Source organism: Schizosaccharomyces pombe, assembly GCF_000002945.2.
Source record: "Schizosaccharomyces pombe strain 972h- genome assembly, chromosome: III".
Classification (NCBI taxonomy): domain Eukaryota; kingdom Fungi; phylum Ascomycota; class Schizosaccharomycetes; order Schizosaccharomycetales; family Schizosaccharomycetaceae; genus Schizosaccharomyces; species Schizosaccharomyces pombe.
In genome coordinates, this window is record NC_003421.2 from 489,298 (window position 1) to 502,926 (window position 13,629).

Genomic DNA, 13,629 nt, shown 5'->3' on the forward strand with positions numbered 1-13,629 from the left:
AATAGATTATCATTAAGATTAATCTCCATATCGTATCATACATGGTACGATATATAATTAGAACATGTGACATATAGTGATACGCAACGTAGTGTATCACTATATGTCATATGTTGAAATACTAGTTAAGATCCGCTTGTTGATAATCACAGGTAACTATTCGTCTATGTACATAAATACCCGTTGATAACAGCCATTTATAAATAGCGTTACAACTGAACCTCGTTCCTCAGTTCAGTTATGAGCTATACTAGTGATAGGTAACATTATAACCCAGTTAATACAATACCTATACTCAGTTGCTACTTATACAACCTGTGTGTTGCAATATAATAGATCACAAGGAAAACTCACCGCAATTTTACATTTCGTTAAAGTGGATACCAGATGGATAGTTAACTCGAATTTCTTCAAATACGACAATTTTTCACTAAAGTAGTTTAGTGACTGAGTAAATAGATCGTAAACTCGTGTCTGCCCTCTACCACTTCACTTTTACCCATTTTATTGTATTGAATGGCAATTAACTTAATTCGCTTCGAATTGCATATTTTCAATACGGCAAGTTTCAACTAAGAAGGAGAATTTGAAATAGATCTGTAAAGACGCGTATCTATAACTTGCTTATTCATTACGCGTTATTACGTTTAGTATAAGAAAAATACAGTCTGTCTTTTAGGTTTTGGCTGTTTTCTTTTTTCGTTAAAAAACAAATTGTTCTGAAAAAAAGGAAATTTATATTGATAGGTTGATGTATACGACTTTCGAGAATGTATCAGAATGGTAAACCAGATGCCCCCACAATCTTAGGCCAGAAAAGAGAACTTGAAGATGTAGAAATACAAGATGATGATATTCAGGTATGTTAACGTGTTGAGCCTTTAGGCATTCGAATGTTAAGACATGTCGCTAACTCTGTTAAAGGAAGTCTCTAAAGAAGACTTATTAAAGGATGTAAGAGTGAGGAGCATTCAATTTGATGAGTTAGAAAGTAAAATAGAGGGACTTCAAAATTTAGCAGAAGAGAAATTAAAAGTTTTAGCTACTTTGGTCTCTTGGTGGCCTGAAATACTTCAGCAGTTTAGCGTTGTGTTTCAAGGCAATGAGCTGAAGGACTTCGAGAGTGAAGGTGTTTTTTCGATTTTGGAGAAATTCCCGGAGCTTTCATACTTCAATGACGCTGTGAAAAATAATAAAACTAAAGCCTTGAGCATCATTCAAAAACTCTTGTCTACTGTTGACTCAAGCACAAATTCGGTCTCCAGAGATCCTTTTTCAGTTTTATCAATTGATGACTCTGCCCTTACTGAGAAATTAAACACCATTAATTTGGATATTGACAAGATTTTAGATGAATTGGATACCACTCGGTCTCAGCTTCATTCAATTATAAAACTACCAGATCGCTCGTCTAGTTTTACTTTGCAATGCATTAATGAATCAGTGAGACCCCAGTCTACTAAAGTGAAAGAGGAAGCAACCACCTCCTCTAAGGGGAAAGATGAAGAAAAGAAAGTTAGCACGGTTGAACAACGTACTCAACTGCAACAATTATCCAGGCTTCAAGACCAACAAAATGGTTTAATGGAGTCTCGCTCACAAAGCCTTAAAATTTTGGATTCGAACGTTAATGAAATGGATAAATTAATTATGGAACGAGAAAACGCATTAAACAACGTCGAAACTACAAACTTGAAAAAATACTCTTCCTTTTTAGCACTTAAAGAAGCTGTTTCTATGACATCTGAGCAGTTACGCGTATTAGAGCACTTATTGTCCGAATGTTCTCACGAAATAAATGTATTGTCGCAACAGTCAAAGAATTTTAACGGTGTTTTTGAATCTTCCTATCAGCCGTTAATAAACGATCTTGATCATCAAATATCTGTTATGCAAAACGATGAAAAAAGAATTAATAACGCAAAGACTGAATTAAGCTTATCCCTTGAAAAGAAGTTGGAAGCTAAAAAGCAAAAAGAGAAGGTCTACAAAGACAAGTTAGATGAACTTGCGAATTTAGAGACAATGGTATTGGAAAAGAAAAAAGCGGTGGCTACCCGTGAAGCTGCAAACAAAATCCGGCTCGTAGACCTTAACGATTTGGAGTTACAAAAAGATCTGTCAACTTACCTTTCTAAAGAGTTGGCTTCTACTGAAAAAGCATTTAGGTTGGTAAAACAGCAAACTGTGAAAAGTAGCCACTCCCATTATCAAGAATTGATAACCAAATTTAGTGTCGAAAAGGAAAAGGCGGAGCAAAAATATTTTCTGACCATGAAGTCTACAGATAGTCTTCATGCTGAAGTAAAGTTACTGCGCCAGAAGTACCAGAAGACCAACGAAATTATCTCAAAAATGTTAAATAGCCAAGACACTGCTGTCCATAGAATAATAGAGTTTGAAGATCAGCTAGCCCGTCTATCATCGGTTCGAAATAACTCTATAAAACAATCAACAACGTTTCAAGTCAAAAAGTCATCTCAAAAATCAACTATTCAAAACCTGGAAGAAAAGGTGTCTTATTTACAGCAATTTATGGATAAAAATAATGCTACATTAACAGACCTTGAATTTCAATGCTCAGATTTATCATCTTCTATAGATATACTTTCCAAGCAAGATGAAGAGCATGAAAAAGAGAAGCGAAAGTTAAAGGATACTGGGGTATCAACGTCAGCTGAAGAGTTAAAAACTTTTAGGGCCATGTGTAAGTGTTCAGTTTGTAACTTCGAGCGCTGGAAAGATCGAATTATTTCTCTCTGTGGTCATGGCTTTTGTTACCAATGCATACAAAAACGGATTGAAACACGGCAACGCAGATGCCCGATTTGCGGTCGTGGATTTGGTGCTTCTGATGTTATTCCGATACATCTTTGAAGAATATGTTTTATTTGTGTAAATTATGTCTTTCAGGAAAACGCTGTATATATAACAAATCATTTTCCTTAATATAATCTTTGAAACTAGGTCACGTAGTTTTTAAACTATCCAATGCATCTATGTTTTTAGTTAATAAATTTATTATTATAAAATCATTACTCGTCATTATAATTAAAATTCTATATTATACGGTTAAGGATTTTTTCTCGCACCACCCACAGTGTTGTCGAACTGAGTTAAAACCGAGCCAATCTTTTTCTGATACTGCCGATAAAGATCGTCCCTTCCGTTTCTTTTTGCATCTTTCATTAATCGCTGGTAATAAATTCGGACCATCTGTTTAACGTCAGGCAAAAGTTCCTTTTTGGGGGCAGCAATGAAGTGCTCGATAATTTTCTTGGCACCATTTTGGTATATTCCAAAGACTCTAGAAGATTTAGGAAATTCAACGTCGCCATGAATTTCCTTAACCGTCTTAAGAATCTGAATCATTGCTGACATATTTTTCAGCATCTGAAGACAGCTGCCTCTATTCATTGATTCTATTTTGTAAAAGATAGAGTATAGCGATGAATCAACCAGTTCACTCAGACCTTGGAATACAAACCTATAAAAAGTTAGCAAATCAATATAAGGAATTCATTTGTTATTTACCTTCGTTCCCATTCATTCAAACAGGTTTCGAGTTTCAAATTCGTCGTCACAATAGTAGAGTTGAGAGCCATTATCGAAGCATCTGGTCTTCCGCGGTACTCGACAACATAGTCAGGAAGGTTTACACTTTGATTAATACTATGAATGTACTGTAACCGAACTTCCATTCGGATTAGCAGTAAAGCATCGAATTGGAGCCTCTGTAAAGAATCAAAGACTTCTTTATATGCACTTTTATAAAAATCAGTATAAAGTTCAATACATACAGTAACATACCCCTTCATTAAATCCGAATTATTACCCAACAAATTATCAATTGGTAAAAAGTCACCACCGAAATTAGCTTGGTTTTGTTGCAAAACGTTCATTCTTCGCGAACCGTTCATAAATCTTGAAAAACAGCGCTGAAGAAACCATTCCATGGAGTTATGAAGATAAGAAACCGAGTTCACTAGGTCGGAATCTTTGGATAAAACCGATACCGGAAGTTTAACTTCGGACGTAATCGCACGATCTTCATATTGTAATAAACGCTTATTCTCCATTCGACAAAGCTCATTTAACCCTTCAAGTGATGGATTTTTTTGCTTGAGGAATTTAATAAATTGAGGGTACGTTACATCGTCGTGAAGTAGCTTTACTCGAACAGTATCATCGACATCTTCAGTATCCTCGTTGACATGTTTGTATTCTTTGAGAACAGCCGTTCTGCACAAATCTATAAAGGGTAAGCTGGGGAAACAGTGAAAAAATGGAAATGAAACATACCAGAGAGATAATCAGAACAATGGTTGCGAAAACGAACAAGCAAAGTATGTAATAATTCATAAAATTCTACCAAATTTAATGCAACAATAGGCAAATAATCTTGAAGATCGTGAAAATATTGAACAATAGCCACATGGCACTAAAATTAACGTTAATCGTAGCTTCTTAATGAGACTATACCTTAAAAATTGGGATTTTAGAGTATATCTTCCAATCTCTGTGCAATTGGAACGCACCCACGTCTTTCATTATGGTGTCAAAGTGACTCGACATAAACTTGTATAATTGTGGAATGTAACTTCCCCTTAAAAATTCTTTCATAAAATTAACAGCAAACTGAGGAGGTATATTTGGGCTAAATTTTTGTTAGCAAAATAATCCAAACTCAACTTAATTGACGTACTTTTTCAAAATAGACACACTGTCTTCCAAAAAGAATACGGTTTGAGGTAGGACAGACGAAGCATGAAAAACCGAAGGCCCAACAAATACAACGTGGCCAGCCAAACGTACAATTTCTTTCGAACTTCCAGAAAATAGTTCAATAGTGGAAACTGAAGCATTTGATTTATTAAGAATAAGCTCTGGAGCCTTTTCGTTAACCAACTCATTTATTCTGGCATAAAACGCATTACTTTTGTTCTCCACAGCAATTTCGTTTGTTACGTCGAAAAGTTTATCTTCTTCATTTTCGCCAGGGAGGTTGTATATGGACATCTCAGTTCCAACAACGAAATTTCCACTATTTTCAATATACTCTTCTTTGGAAATAAGATAATCTTTTAACATTAACCTAATTTCGCTCTCGAATGCTTGCAGCAACGTATCAAATGGAAACGTGCTATCAGAAGTATCAAATTTTGATACCTTTGGGCTTGTGGGGTCCGAGTTAACAGACATAATGCTAGATTTGTGAGAAGATGAAGCATGCTTTGGTGTTTTAGTCTCTAATTTGGTCATGAATTCGGAGATACCGCGATAATGCATTAAAACACACCTTAATTTTGTAAATAAGTTCGTCAAGAACTCGGAAATCATAGTATGCTCTCTATCAGTCTCAGCGTGCAAACCTATATCATAAAGTGATTTTGAAAAGGGATTAACGGTAGAAACGTTATTACCGAGTGAATATTTGTTAACGATTGCACGTGAAGTAGAATCTACCGTAGTAAACATCTCCGCAGAAGTACGAGACTTTAAAGATGAAATAGCATTGGGGAGTTTTCCCAATAAATTCAATGACTCCAAAACAATACGTATATCACGTAAACTGTCTCTACCATAATCCATTTTTAAGCAATCCGACAACTTTAAAGAAAGCGCTTCTTCTAGGTAACGCAATTGCTCACTTTGGCCCAGAGTTGATGTATTTGCATTGTTTTTTAAAAAATCTCTCAAAAAATATGGGTTGGAAGTTTCCCTCAGCGGATTTGGAGAGCAGTACGATACTATGGGATAAGCGACAGCATCTTTAAGGAAAGTAATTGAAACCAACTCTTCAGATAGAATGTCCTCTAAATGTGACAAGAGTCCTGTCATCCGACTTTTAAACTGCTCCACTACTAATATTCCGTCAAAATCAGAACGACTTAATTCATCCCATACACGACGTATTAAATCGCTGGCATGATAATATTGCTTGCTATCAACAAGCGTATGAAAGTTGTCAAACAGCTGGTTGGCTTCATTAAGTTCCTTGAGCACACTTATGACTTTTTTGTATTGAGAACTACGAGCCAATGTTTGTTGAAGCTCTTTGCTATTAGTATTACCAATGCATTCTTGCGAAGCCTCAAGGGATTGCTTTAATGCTATGATTCTCGAATTGCACTTCTGAATTCCCTCCATTATTTCTCCATAAGCCGATATACCTCGAGTAAAGTCATCTTTATGAGTATGGGCAATCGTTTGTAATGCAGCACTAATTCGATCGTAAACGTTCAGAAAAGACTTATAATCTCTTCCAAAGCTACTGTCATCTAATAGTTCCAACGCTGTAGATATCGGTTGATACTTAACCATTCGTTAGTAAATTCAAACATCCTCCAATCTTCACTTATTCACGCAACATACGTCTTCTCTTCCCAGGTCTTTCCATTCATCCTCAATTTCATTTACTAAATCTAGCATAAAGGTTAAATCAAAACTCCCTGCTGCTTCACCTTACTTTCTAAATCGCCTATGTGCATTCCACGCGATGCATACTCTGAACTCAATTCATTGTCCATGCTAGTTCCATAATTTGAGTAGCCGTTAGGAGATTCCAAGCTTTTCTTTCCCACTGGATACCTTCCTTTTTTCGTTTCCGAATAGCCTCTGGTATCCATGGAAGTCAAATAGTCAGTAGTTTTAGCTTGATATGTCTATTGACTGTATTATCTTTGAAAGGAGAGCTAAGAAATCACTATATGAATTACGTGGACCAACGCACTGCTATTTATTACAGCGCACCTTGATTTAATACTTTATACTGACAAGGAGCATGCAAAAGAACTCTGTATGTGTTTCAGAGTTAATGGGGGTGATGGACTATTGTATAAGAAAAGAATGATAAGGGTGTAACTAAGCTACTACTACCACGAAATAATACTAATATAAACAGAAAAATCAAGCATCCAAGAAAAGGCAAATTAAGATACTTCGCAGAAAAGTACTTTGATAAATAACTATGCCATAATAAAAAAATAAGGTATGATGAGATGATTAAGAGAATAATAATATGAGCAATGCCAAAGACCAAAATAAAAGTCAGAATAAAGGGGTGCAGATGTAACAAAAAAACTAAAAAAGAAAGAACGGTTAAAAATGCGCAATCTCAATATGCATTTTCTCCATTACAAAAATCAACACATGACAATCTTAAAAGATAAGAAAGTAAAAGAGAGATTAAGGGCATTAGAAGGATACAAGTATTAAAACCAGTAATCCTTGTAACACAAACAACACAACAAATGGGGGCGGAAAAAAAATTTATAATCCAAGAAGATTCCAACTGTCATAGCTTCGTTACAATCACTGAATTAAGAAATTTAACGAAACAGAAAGATGAAAGACTAACGACTTCTTTATATAACGGATTGCCAATTTGAAGTAATATAAATAAATAGCGGGTCTCAAGCTTCCGAGCTCAATGAACAACTCAGTGCGCAAACTATCGATAAACACTTTTGCCAAGAAATATTCAACAAAGCGATGAATGTAAGTTCTAGAGTGCTTTGAAACTAAATGCATCAAGCAACATTTTAAAGCTACCATTTGAATTATTAGGTAGACGTCTCTCCGCAAGAGTCATCATCATTTGAATAACTCATCAATCCCCCAAGTTCATCGTAAGCATTAGAGAGACTGTCTTCATAGCCCCGTTCCGCAATTTGCATTCCCTTAGCTTCCTTCCATATTTTTAGAAAGTATAGCCTCAAAGTCCGTAAACCTCGTACGTATCCTCGATCATACGTGTCTTTGTGTTGAGGAGGACATGTAGCTTTTGCTAAAAGCTCTTTATCCTCAGCAAAAACACAATTGGCAAAATCAACAATCCGAATGTCAATTTCACGAGGCTTGACTTTTTCTTTGCTGGATTTGTCGCTTGGCGGCGGCTCCCCATCATATAAAAATAGTAATGAACTAGCATACAAGCGGGATCCTTTAAGAAACCTAACAATTTGCTCTAACTGCTCTAGCTTTCTAATTATCGTGGGAATATGATGCACCAAGAGATGGCTATTGTCTTCATCGTCATCCGTTTTCCCTAAGTAACGCATCAATGCGTGTTGAAATTCCTCTCCTGCTTTAATATCACGACCTACATACTTATCTTCAAATGTATATGATTGAAGCCAAGGATGCCAAACTTGCATTCCACATATTCGGACACCAAGAACTCGAGATGTAGTCATCGCACACTTTTTAGTTTGTGAGGCTTTCTTTTTCTCCGTAGCCATTATTCCGTATTGTCTAGTACCCATCTTGACATCCAACACACAAGGTCTTTTCATTCCACTCGTTAAGTCTTCAATCACAATATATCTCTCAATCTGGGTAGAATGTTGAGATTCCGAATTTTCCGCGAGGGCATTAGCATCATTATTATTATTGTTTTGATTATCGCTTGCTGGAATCCGGTGATCTTCATCGGCGGATGCCATGTGTGGAAGAGAGAGTACTCGCCTAGGATCATTTACGCTCCTGAATGGATCTCCAATTTCTGCTGGTTCTAGAGGTGGAGGTAACTCGCTGTTTTCTTCATTGTCCATAGCAAAAATAGAGTCATCGGGTACAGTTCCATGCGAGTTCGGTGTACTTCGTAGTTCCTTTATTGTATGTCCTGTTGACTCCCTTGAATCATAATCCTCCATTGTACCAGAAACCCGAGGAAACTCGTTAGATTCTGGTTCTTCCCAAACAGCATCTGATGAAAAGCGTCTATATGACTTACCTTGATTATTGGACGGTACGTTGAGGAGTTCCTCGTCGACTTCTTCATTTTCTTCGGCAACGGCGGAATGCAAGTCGTAATGTTTATCTTCAACGCTACAGGATAAGCTTTTGTTAGGATCTGCATCCTTATCACGAGCTCGGCTAGATGTGTTTCCATTATCCAATTGTCCAAAAGCAACCGAATTATCACGAAAAACAGAAGGTCGATGGGAACTCCTTGAATGGAAACGAGTTCCAAGTCGACGTCTTGCATGCTTGGGAGCAAAAACTTCTCGTAGAACTTCCTCTCGCAGTTTTCTGTTAATTAATGTGGTTCCCCATGGAGTTTTGGGCGGTATATCAGCCACGAAAGTAGGAGATACTGGCCGTTCTCCGGCTGAAGATGATTTATGGTGTAAAGATTTGGGGCTTCCATAAGAATGAGATCTTTTGTCGGGAAGCATCCATTCAGGAAAAATATGACGGTTTTGCTCAACACTAACCTCTGGAATGTATCCATAGTCTTTTTTCTGATAACAGCTGTTAAATGTGTGTTTATGGGGGGCAGGTGTTTTAGACGATGATTCTGTATTGACATATTCCGTAGTAGAATCGTTTTCTTCTGTTTTAGTAATAGTATGAGTCACATTTAAAACACCAATATACTTTGGGATAAAGGGAAGCAATTCTGGATGGCAAGCTTCAATAGTTTCATAAAACGTATTTTCATTTCTTGTAAGTGGTTTGCAAACGGCTCTTTTAGAAAACCGGAAGAAAGCCGTATGTCCACCGACTTGATGTTTGAAGGGTTCCAATCGTACAGTAACCGGATAATCAACATTCCAATGGAAAAAAGGATGGTCTTCAGGAGGAGATGATGAGACAGATGATACAGATGATCGCGGGGTGGATGCAGGACTTTGATAAGAACGGGATACCGACCTTTCAAGCTCAAACGAAGCATCAGGTAGTAAAGGGAGGTGTTGAGATGACTTTTTAGAAGGATTATGTGGTATGTAGGTGGCTGTGGTTTTAGAACTACCACTATCTTTTCTTCGTTTAGGAGCTGAGCTCCGACCACGAGATGATCTTCGACTTAGTGATGTATCTTTTTCGGAAATAACTTCATCTAAATCATGCTGAGCACCAACACTTGGTGATCCAGATTTGGAGAGCCTTTCAGAAACAGATTCAAGAGGACTCGACACGTTGTGCAAAGCAGTATTAGTACTGTTACCGGTTTCTAAGTTATTGGAGGTAGAAGACTCAAAGAGACGTAATGACCTGCTTGCCTTTCGAGACGGATGAGCAGAATGAGCACTTGCCATATCATCAGCTTCAGAAACGGCTGAAGACTGCAGCACCGGTACTGGTGATTCAGCAACTGAATAAGAGGAACCACCTAATTGCAAGTCAGCTAGACTCTTGTGAATTGAATCACTCATATATTCAACAGGGGTGTGTGTTCTCAAAGGGGTTTGTTCTTGTGAATTACTTCTTGTTAAAATTAAGCGAGGGACATCTTCCAAGCTCGTAGTTCGAGGGTCTACAGCAGATGAATAGTTACTTAGCCTTCTAGGCGATAAACTGTCTAATGACTTAGGACCTATGGATTCAGAATGCATAGTAAAATTATTGTTATCTTCTGATTCATCGTACAAGCATTTTAACGTTTCAGGACCTCGATCATGAAAATTCACGTCTCTGCCTTTACGTGAATTCGGCAGGTAACACTTTGGTGCGTTCTGCATAAATTCATAAGTTTATCTCTATTAAATTAATATTTTTCCTTAATTCCCCTTCAATTCCTCCAATTTGTCCGATTTTTATTAGTTTACCTTTCGCAGAGACCCGCTTTGGTTCTTGGCAAGTTTCTTACTTTGCTCTAGCTTACAGTATAATGAGGCGTATAGTGAAACTACTTAAATTCATTATTGTCAGCAATACTACACTACGCTATGATACACTACGTTGCGTATCACTATATGTCATATGTTGGAATACTAGCTAAGATCCGTTTATTGATAATCACGGGTAACTATCCGTCTATATACGTAGATACCCGTTGATAACAACTATTTAGAAATATTATAAATAGCGTTACAACTGAACTGAGGAACGAGGTTCAGTTATGAGCTATATTAGTGATAGGTAACATTATAACCCAGTTAATACAATACCTATACTCAGTTGCTACTTATACAACCTGCGTATTGTAATATAATAGATCACAAGGAAAACTCACCGCAGTTCTACGTATCCTTAAATCAGATACCAAACTGCGTAGCTTACAATTATTCTACTCTAAAGATCCACATAATAATACACCGTATCTGTCATTAAATTACGCATTGTGTCAGCTATGCAATCATTAAAACACTTAATGATACTTTAGAACTGCGGTGGGTTTTCCTAATATAAAAAATAATGTTAAATAAAATTCTGTTTTCTATACAATAATAAATATATCAAAATATTAAGAGATATCGTATAGTATTATATGTGCACTAAAATAGTTTACAATCAGCTGAGGAGTACAAATCAAACTTCATCAATATTTTTCTAATTAAAGAATAAGTACTTTAGAAGCAACGTATGTTCACGGCCGAAAGAAATGTTGGTAAAACACAATTATAGGTATAGTGATTGTTAACGTATCGTAAGTATAACGCACTAGACGTTAATTATATATTTGTGCAGTACAATGGATACCCTTCTCTTAAATTTCAGAAGCAGAGATCAGAAATTTAACACCAATGTTTACCTCAAAAATATGCCGTCTATAGTAATAGGCAATATTACTTCGAAGAGTATTGTTTTTGGGGAAAAGGAAAAAGCTAGCGATGCCGCCCGTACGTGCTGAAAAAAAGCGGAAAACTGATTTGATTGAACAAGTTTGCGTTACAAATAAAGCAGGGGAATTAGTAGATTTAGAGGACGTTCTAGAATATGGCCCTTATTCATTAACAGGAATTTTATCTTCTGAAAAGGATGAGCAAGAACCATTGTTTGATGAGAGCATTGTTCTGGGATACTCGATAAAAATATCGCCTGTTTGGACATACAATCTAAAAGACGTTCCTGAGAAAGAAACTATGAGCATATGGATCGTTACACCTCAAAGAAGATACGGAATTTTGTCTCCTTCTTCTGAGTATAAAGCCATTTACGAACAGATCAGCGAGAAGAATCGATTGTTTTACCTTATTAAGACAAAATTCAAAGATGATATGATATCTGGTACGTTAGAAGATTACGATAATTATATCGAAGTTTTAAAGGAAAAGCTAGAGCTTCCTTCTTGTTTTCAAGCAATTCTCTTAGTGCAAAAACATATTCGCTTTCTGTTAACCCAAATGGTTGCGACTTCTTCATTACATGTATGGTCTGAATCACCTTTTTTTATAAGAATTCGATCTTCATACGAACATCTGATTTTACAAATTAATAAAAACATTTACAATGCTCGTCAAGAGCGAAAGAAATCAAAGTTATCGTCAAACAATCCATCGGACAATAATACTACTATGAAAAGCTCTTTAAACCAAGCTCTTACTTTAATTAATTTACCCGAGCAACCGTTTAGCATTTCCTCTCCCACAGCAACACCACAACTAGGAGTTGTAAAAAGAACTTCTCCATTACGGTTTCCTTTGAATGATATTTGGCTTTCCGGTTTAAGGATTGTTGATCCAAATATTGAATCGATATCATTATGGAAAAGAATACAAGTTTCAACCTCTCCGAAGCATCAACGTTATATTAGCCTTCAAGAAGTTTGCAGCGTTATTGCTCAACAGCTACAAATAACAAATTTGGAAGCTTTGAATAAACTTTCTTCCCACGGCGAAACCCTTTTGCAAATTATGCATACTGCTTTCACGTGGAGAGGTACTAAGCTTTTTAATGATATTAAGCACGCAATTGGTTTTAGATCTTCTGTTCAACAAGCACGATCTCAATTCCGTGGATATTGTTATGATTATTTATTCATGCATTGTAACAATGGAGAAAAAACAAGTCTACATCTCTTGAGGACTCTAATATGCATGAAACTAGATTTCTCAAATGCTCAATTGGCGGCCAAGATATTATTTCATTTCTTGTTATTTGATATTGGATCAGGCCTTTCTGGCTCAGATTATACATATGAACAATACATTAATCACTCAGCTGTCGCTTTCAGTTTTACGGAGGAAATTTTTGAAAAAAATTTTGTTACAGTTCTTCCTGACTTTGTTAAACTTTTTTCTATTTCTTTTGGTTATTGGCCTGCATTCAGCTTCTATGATGAATTATTGAAATTACTTCGCAACAAATATCCCAAAGTATATTCATCAACTCCAAATTTATGCGATCAGGTATGGCTGGATCGAACAAATTTATTCCCTTGTAATAGGTCAACGAGGTCGACTTTACCGTATAGACCTACAAAACTGCTCGATTTAGCTTCCGCATCTTCCTGCTTATCCAAAAAGGAAACAGATTTTAAACAAGACACTGGATTATATTCATATAACTTGGAGAAAGTTGAGGCTTTAAAAGTTAGTCCGGATTTACAGACTGGTATTTGGTCATGTCCAGTACAAAATTGTTTGTATTTTGCTGTTTGTGACAACCCGTATAAACCTTCTCAGGTCATTTACGATCATCTTTTAGGACATGTAGATTCCAAGTTTATATTTAAAACTCCTTCGAACAGTGTCCGATCGTTTACAAATAAACTTGAACACATAATGTACAACATAAATTAATGATAGATATGATGATTTTTACTAGTAATTAACAAAAGACACACTGCATTAAAGTTAATATATAGTATGTTTATAAAGGATTACAATTTTACATGGCTAATGTCAAATACACTTTACTTTACAAATATCATGTGTTCATAAACAATTTCAAAAACAC

General features: G+C 36.2%; 4 protein-coding genes and 3 long non-coding RNA genes across 7 annotated transcripts, besides 4 other annotated features; 4 read left to right on the forward strand and 3 right to left on the reverse strand.

The window, feature by feature from the left end:
• Positions 1–99: part of an LONG TERMINAL REPEAT that runs on past the window's edge.
• Positions 78–400: an LONG TERMINAL REPEAT.
• An 83-nt stretch (positions 401–483) lies between these two features.
• brl2 (histone H2B-K119 ubiquitin ligase complex (HULC) subunit, ubiquitin-protein ligase E3 Brl2) lies at positions 484–3,870 on the forward strand. Its single transcript, NM_001022838.3, has 2 exons — positions 484–860; positions 925–3,870. The coding sequence occupies exons 1-2, from the start codon at positions 771–773 to the stop codon at positions 2,875–2,877; spliced, it is 2,043 nt and encodes a 680-aa protein (NP_587845.1). The 5' UTR covers positions 484–770; the 3' UTR covers positions 2,878–3,870.
• Positions 719–6,636, reverse strand: sec8 (exocyst complex subunit Exo4). Its single transcript, NM_001355880.2, has 9 exons — positions 6,470–6,636; positions 6,376–6,425; positions 4,706–6,315; positions 4,483–4,657; positions 4,303–4,441; positions 3,811–4,252; positions 3,535–3,765; positions 2,131–3,487; positions 719–1,985 (listed from the first exon to the last, which is right to left on the reverse strand). The coding sequence occupies exons 1-8, from the start codon at positions 6,627–6,629 to the stop codon at positions 3,073–3,075; spliced, it is 3,222 nt and encodes a 1,073-aa protein (NP_001342752.1). The 5' UTR covers positions 6,630–6,636; the 3' UTR covers positions 719–1,985; positions 2,131–3,072.
• Positions 4,689–4,941, forward strand: SPOM_SPNCRNA.6877. The gene has a single exon (NR_196219.1). It is a non-coding gene; the product is annotated as a non-coding RNA (long non-coding RNA).
• Positions 5,083–9,296, forward strand: SPOM_SPNCRNA.6878. Its single transcript, NR_196220.1, has one exon. It is a non-coding gene; the product is annotated as a non-coding RNA (long non-coding RNA).
• Positions 6,821–10,586, reverse strand: kcs1 (inositol polyphosphate kinase). The gene has a single exon (NM_001022840.3). The coding sequence runs from the start codon at positions 10,467–10,469 to the stop codon at positions 7,566–7,568; it is 2,904 nt and encodes a 967-aa protein (NP_587847.1). The 5' UTR covers positions 10,470–10,586; the 3' UTR covers positions 6,821–7,565.
• A 67-nt stretch (positions 10,587–10,653) lies between these two features.
• Positions 10,654–11,011: an LONG TERMINAL REPEAT.
• Positions 11,012–11,072: 61 nt separating this feature from the next.
• Positions 11,073–11,420: an LONG TERMINAL REPEAT.
• A 47-nt stretch (positions 11,421–11,467) lies between these two features.
• Positions 11,468–13,583, forward strand: raf2 (CLRC ubiquitin ligase complex subunit Raf2). The gene has a single exon (NM_001022841.3). The coding sequence runs from the start codon at positions 11,562–11,564 to the stop codon at positions 13,470–13,472; it is 1,911 nt and encodes a 636-aa protein (NP_587848.1). The 5' UTR covers positions 11,468–11,561; the 3' UTR covers positions 13,473–13,583.
• SPOM_SPNCRNA.6879 lies at positions 12,706–13,312 on the reverse strand. Its single transcript, NR_196221.1, has one exon. It is a non-coding gene; the product is annotated as a non-coding RNA (long non-coding RNA).
• Positions 13,584–13,629: the final 46 nt, after the last annotated feature.

What these genes read in the sequence shown, in the direction of transcription:
- kcs1 (NM_001022840.3), bottom strand. Translation starts at nt 10,469, where the DNA reads ATGCAGAACGCACCAAAGTGTTACCTGCCGAATTCACGTAAAGGCAGA.
- raf2 (NM_001022841.3), top strand. Translation starts at nt 11,562, where the DNA reads ATGCCGCCCGTACGTGCTGAAAAAAAGCGGAAAACTGATTTGATTGAA.
- brl2 (NM_001022838.3), top strand. Translation starts at nt 771, where the DNA reads ATGTATCAGAATGGTAAACCAGATGCCCCCACAATCTTAGGCCAGAAA. An exon ending in TACAAGATGATGATATTCAG is followed by an intron (nt 861 to 924) that starts GTATGTTAACGT and finishes ACTCTGTTAAAG; the next exon opens with GAAGTCTCTAAAGAAGACTT.
- sec8 (NM_001355880.2), bottom strand. Translation starts at nt 6,629, where the DNA reads ATGGATACCAGAGGCTATTCGGAAACGAAAAAAGGAAGGTATCCAGTG. An exon ending in GCACATAGGCGATTTAGAAA is followed by an intron (nt 6,426 to 6,469) that starts GTAAGGTGAAGC and finishes CCTTTATGCTAG; the next exon opens with ATTTAGTAAATGAAATTGAG. An exon ending in CTAAAATCCCAATTTTTAAG is followed by an intron (nt 4,442 to 4,482) that starts GTATAGTCTCAT and finishes CGTTAATTTTAG; the next exon opens with TGCCATGTGGCTATTGTTCA.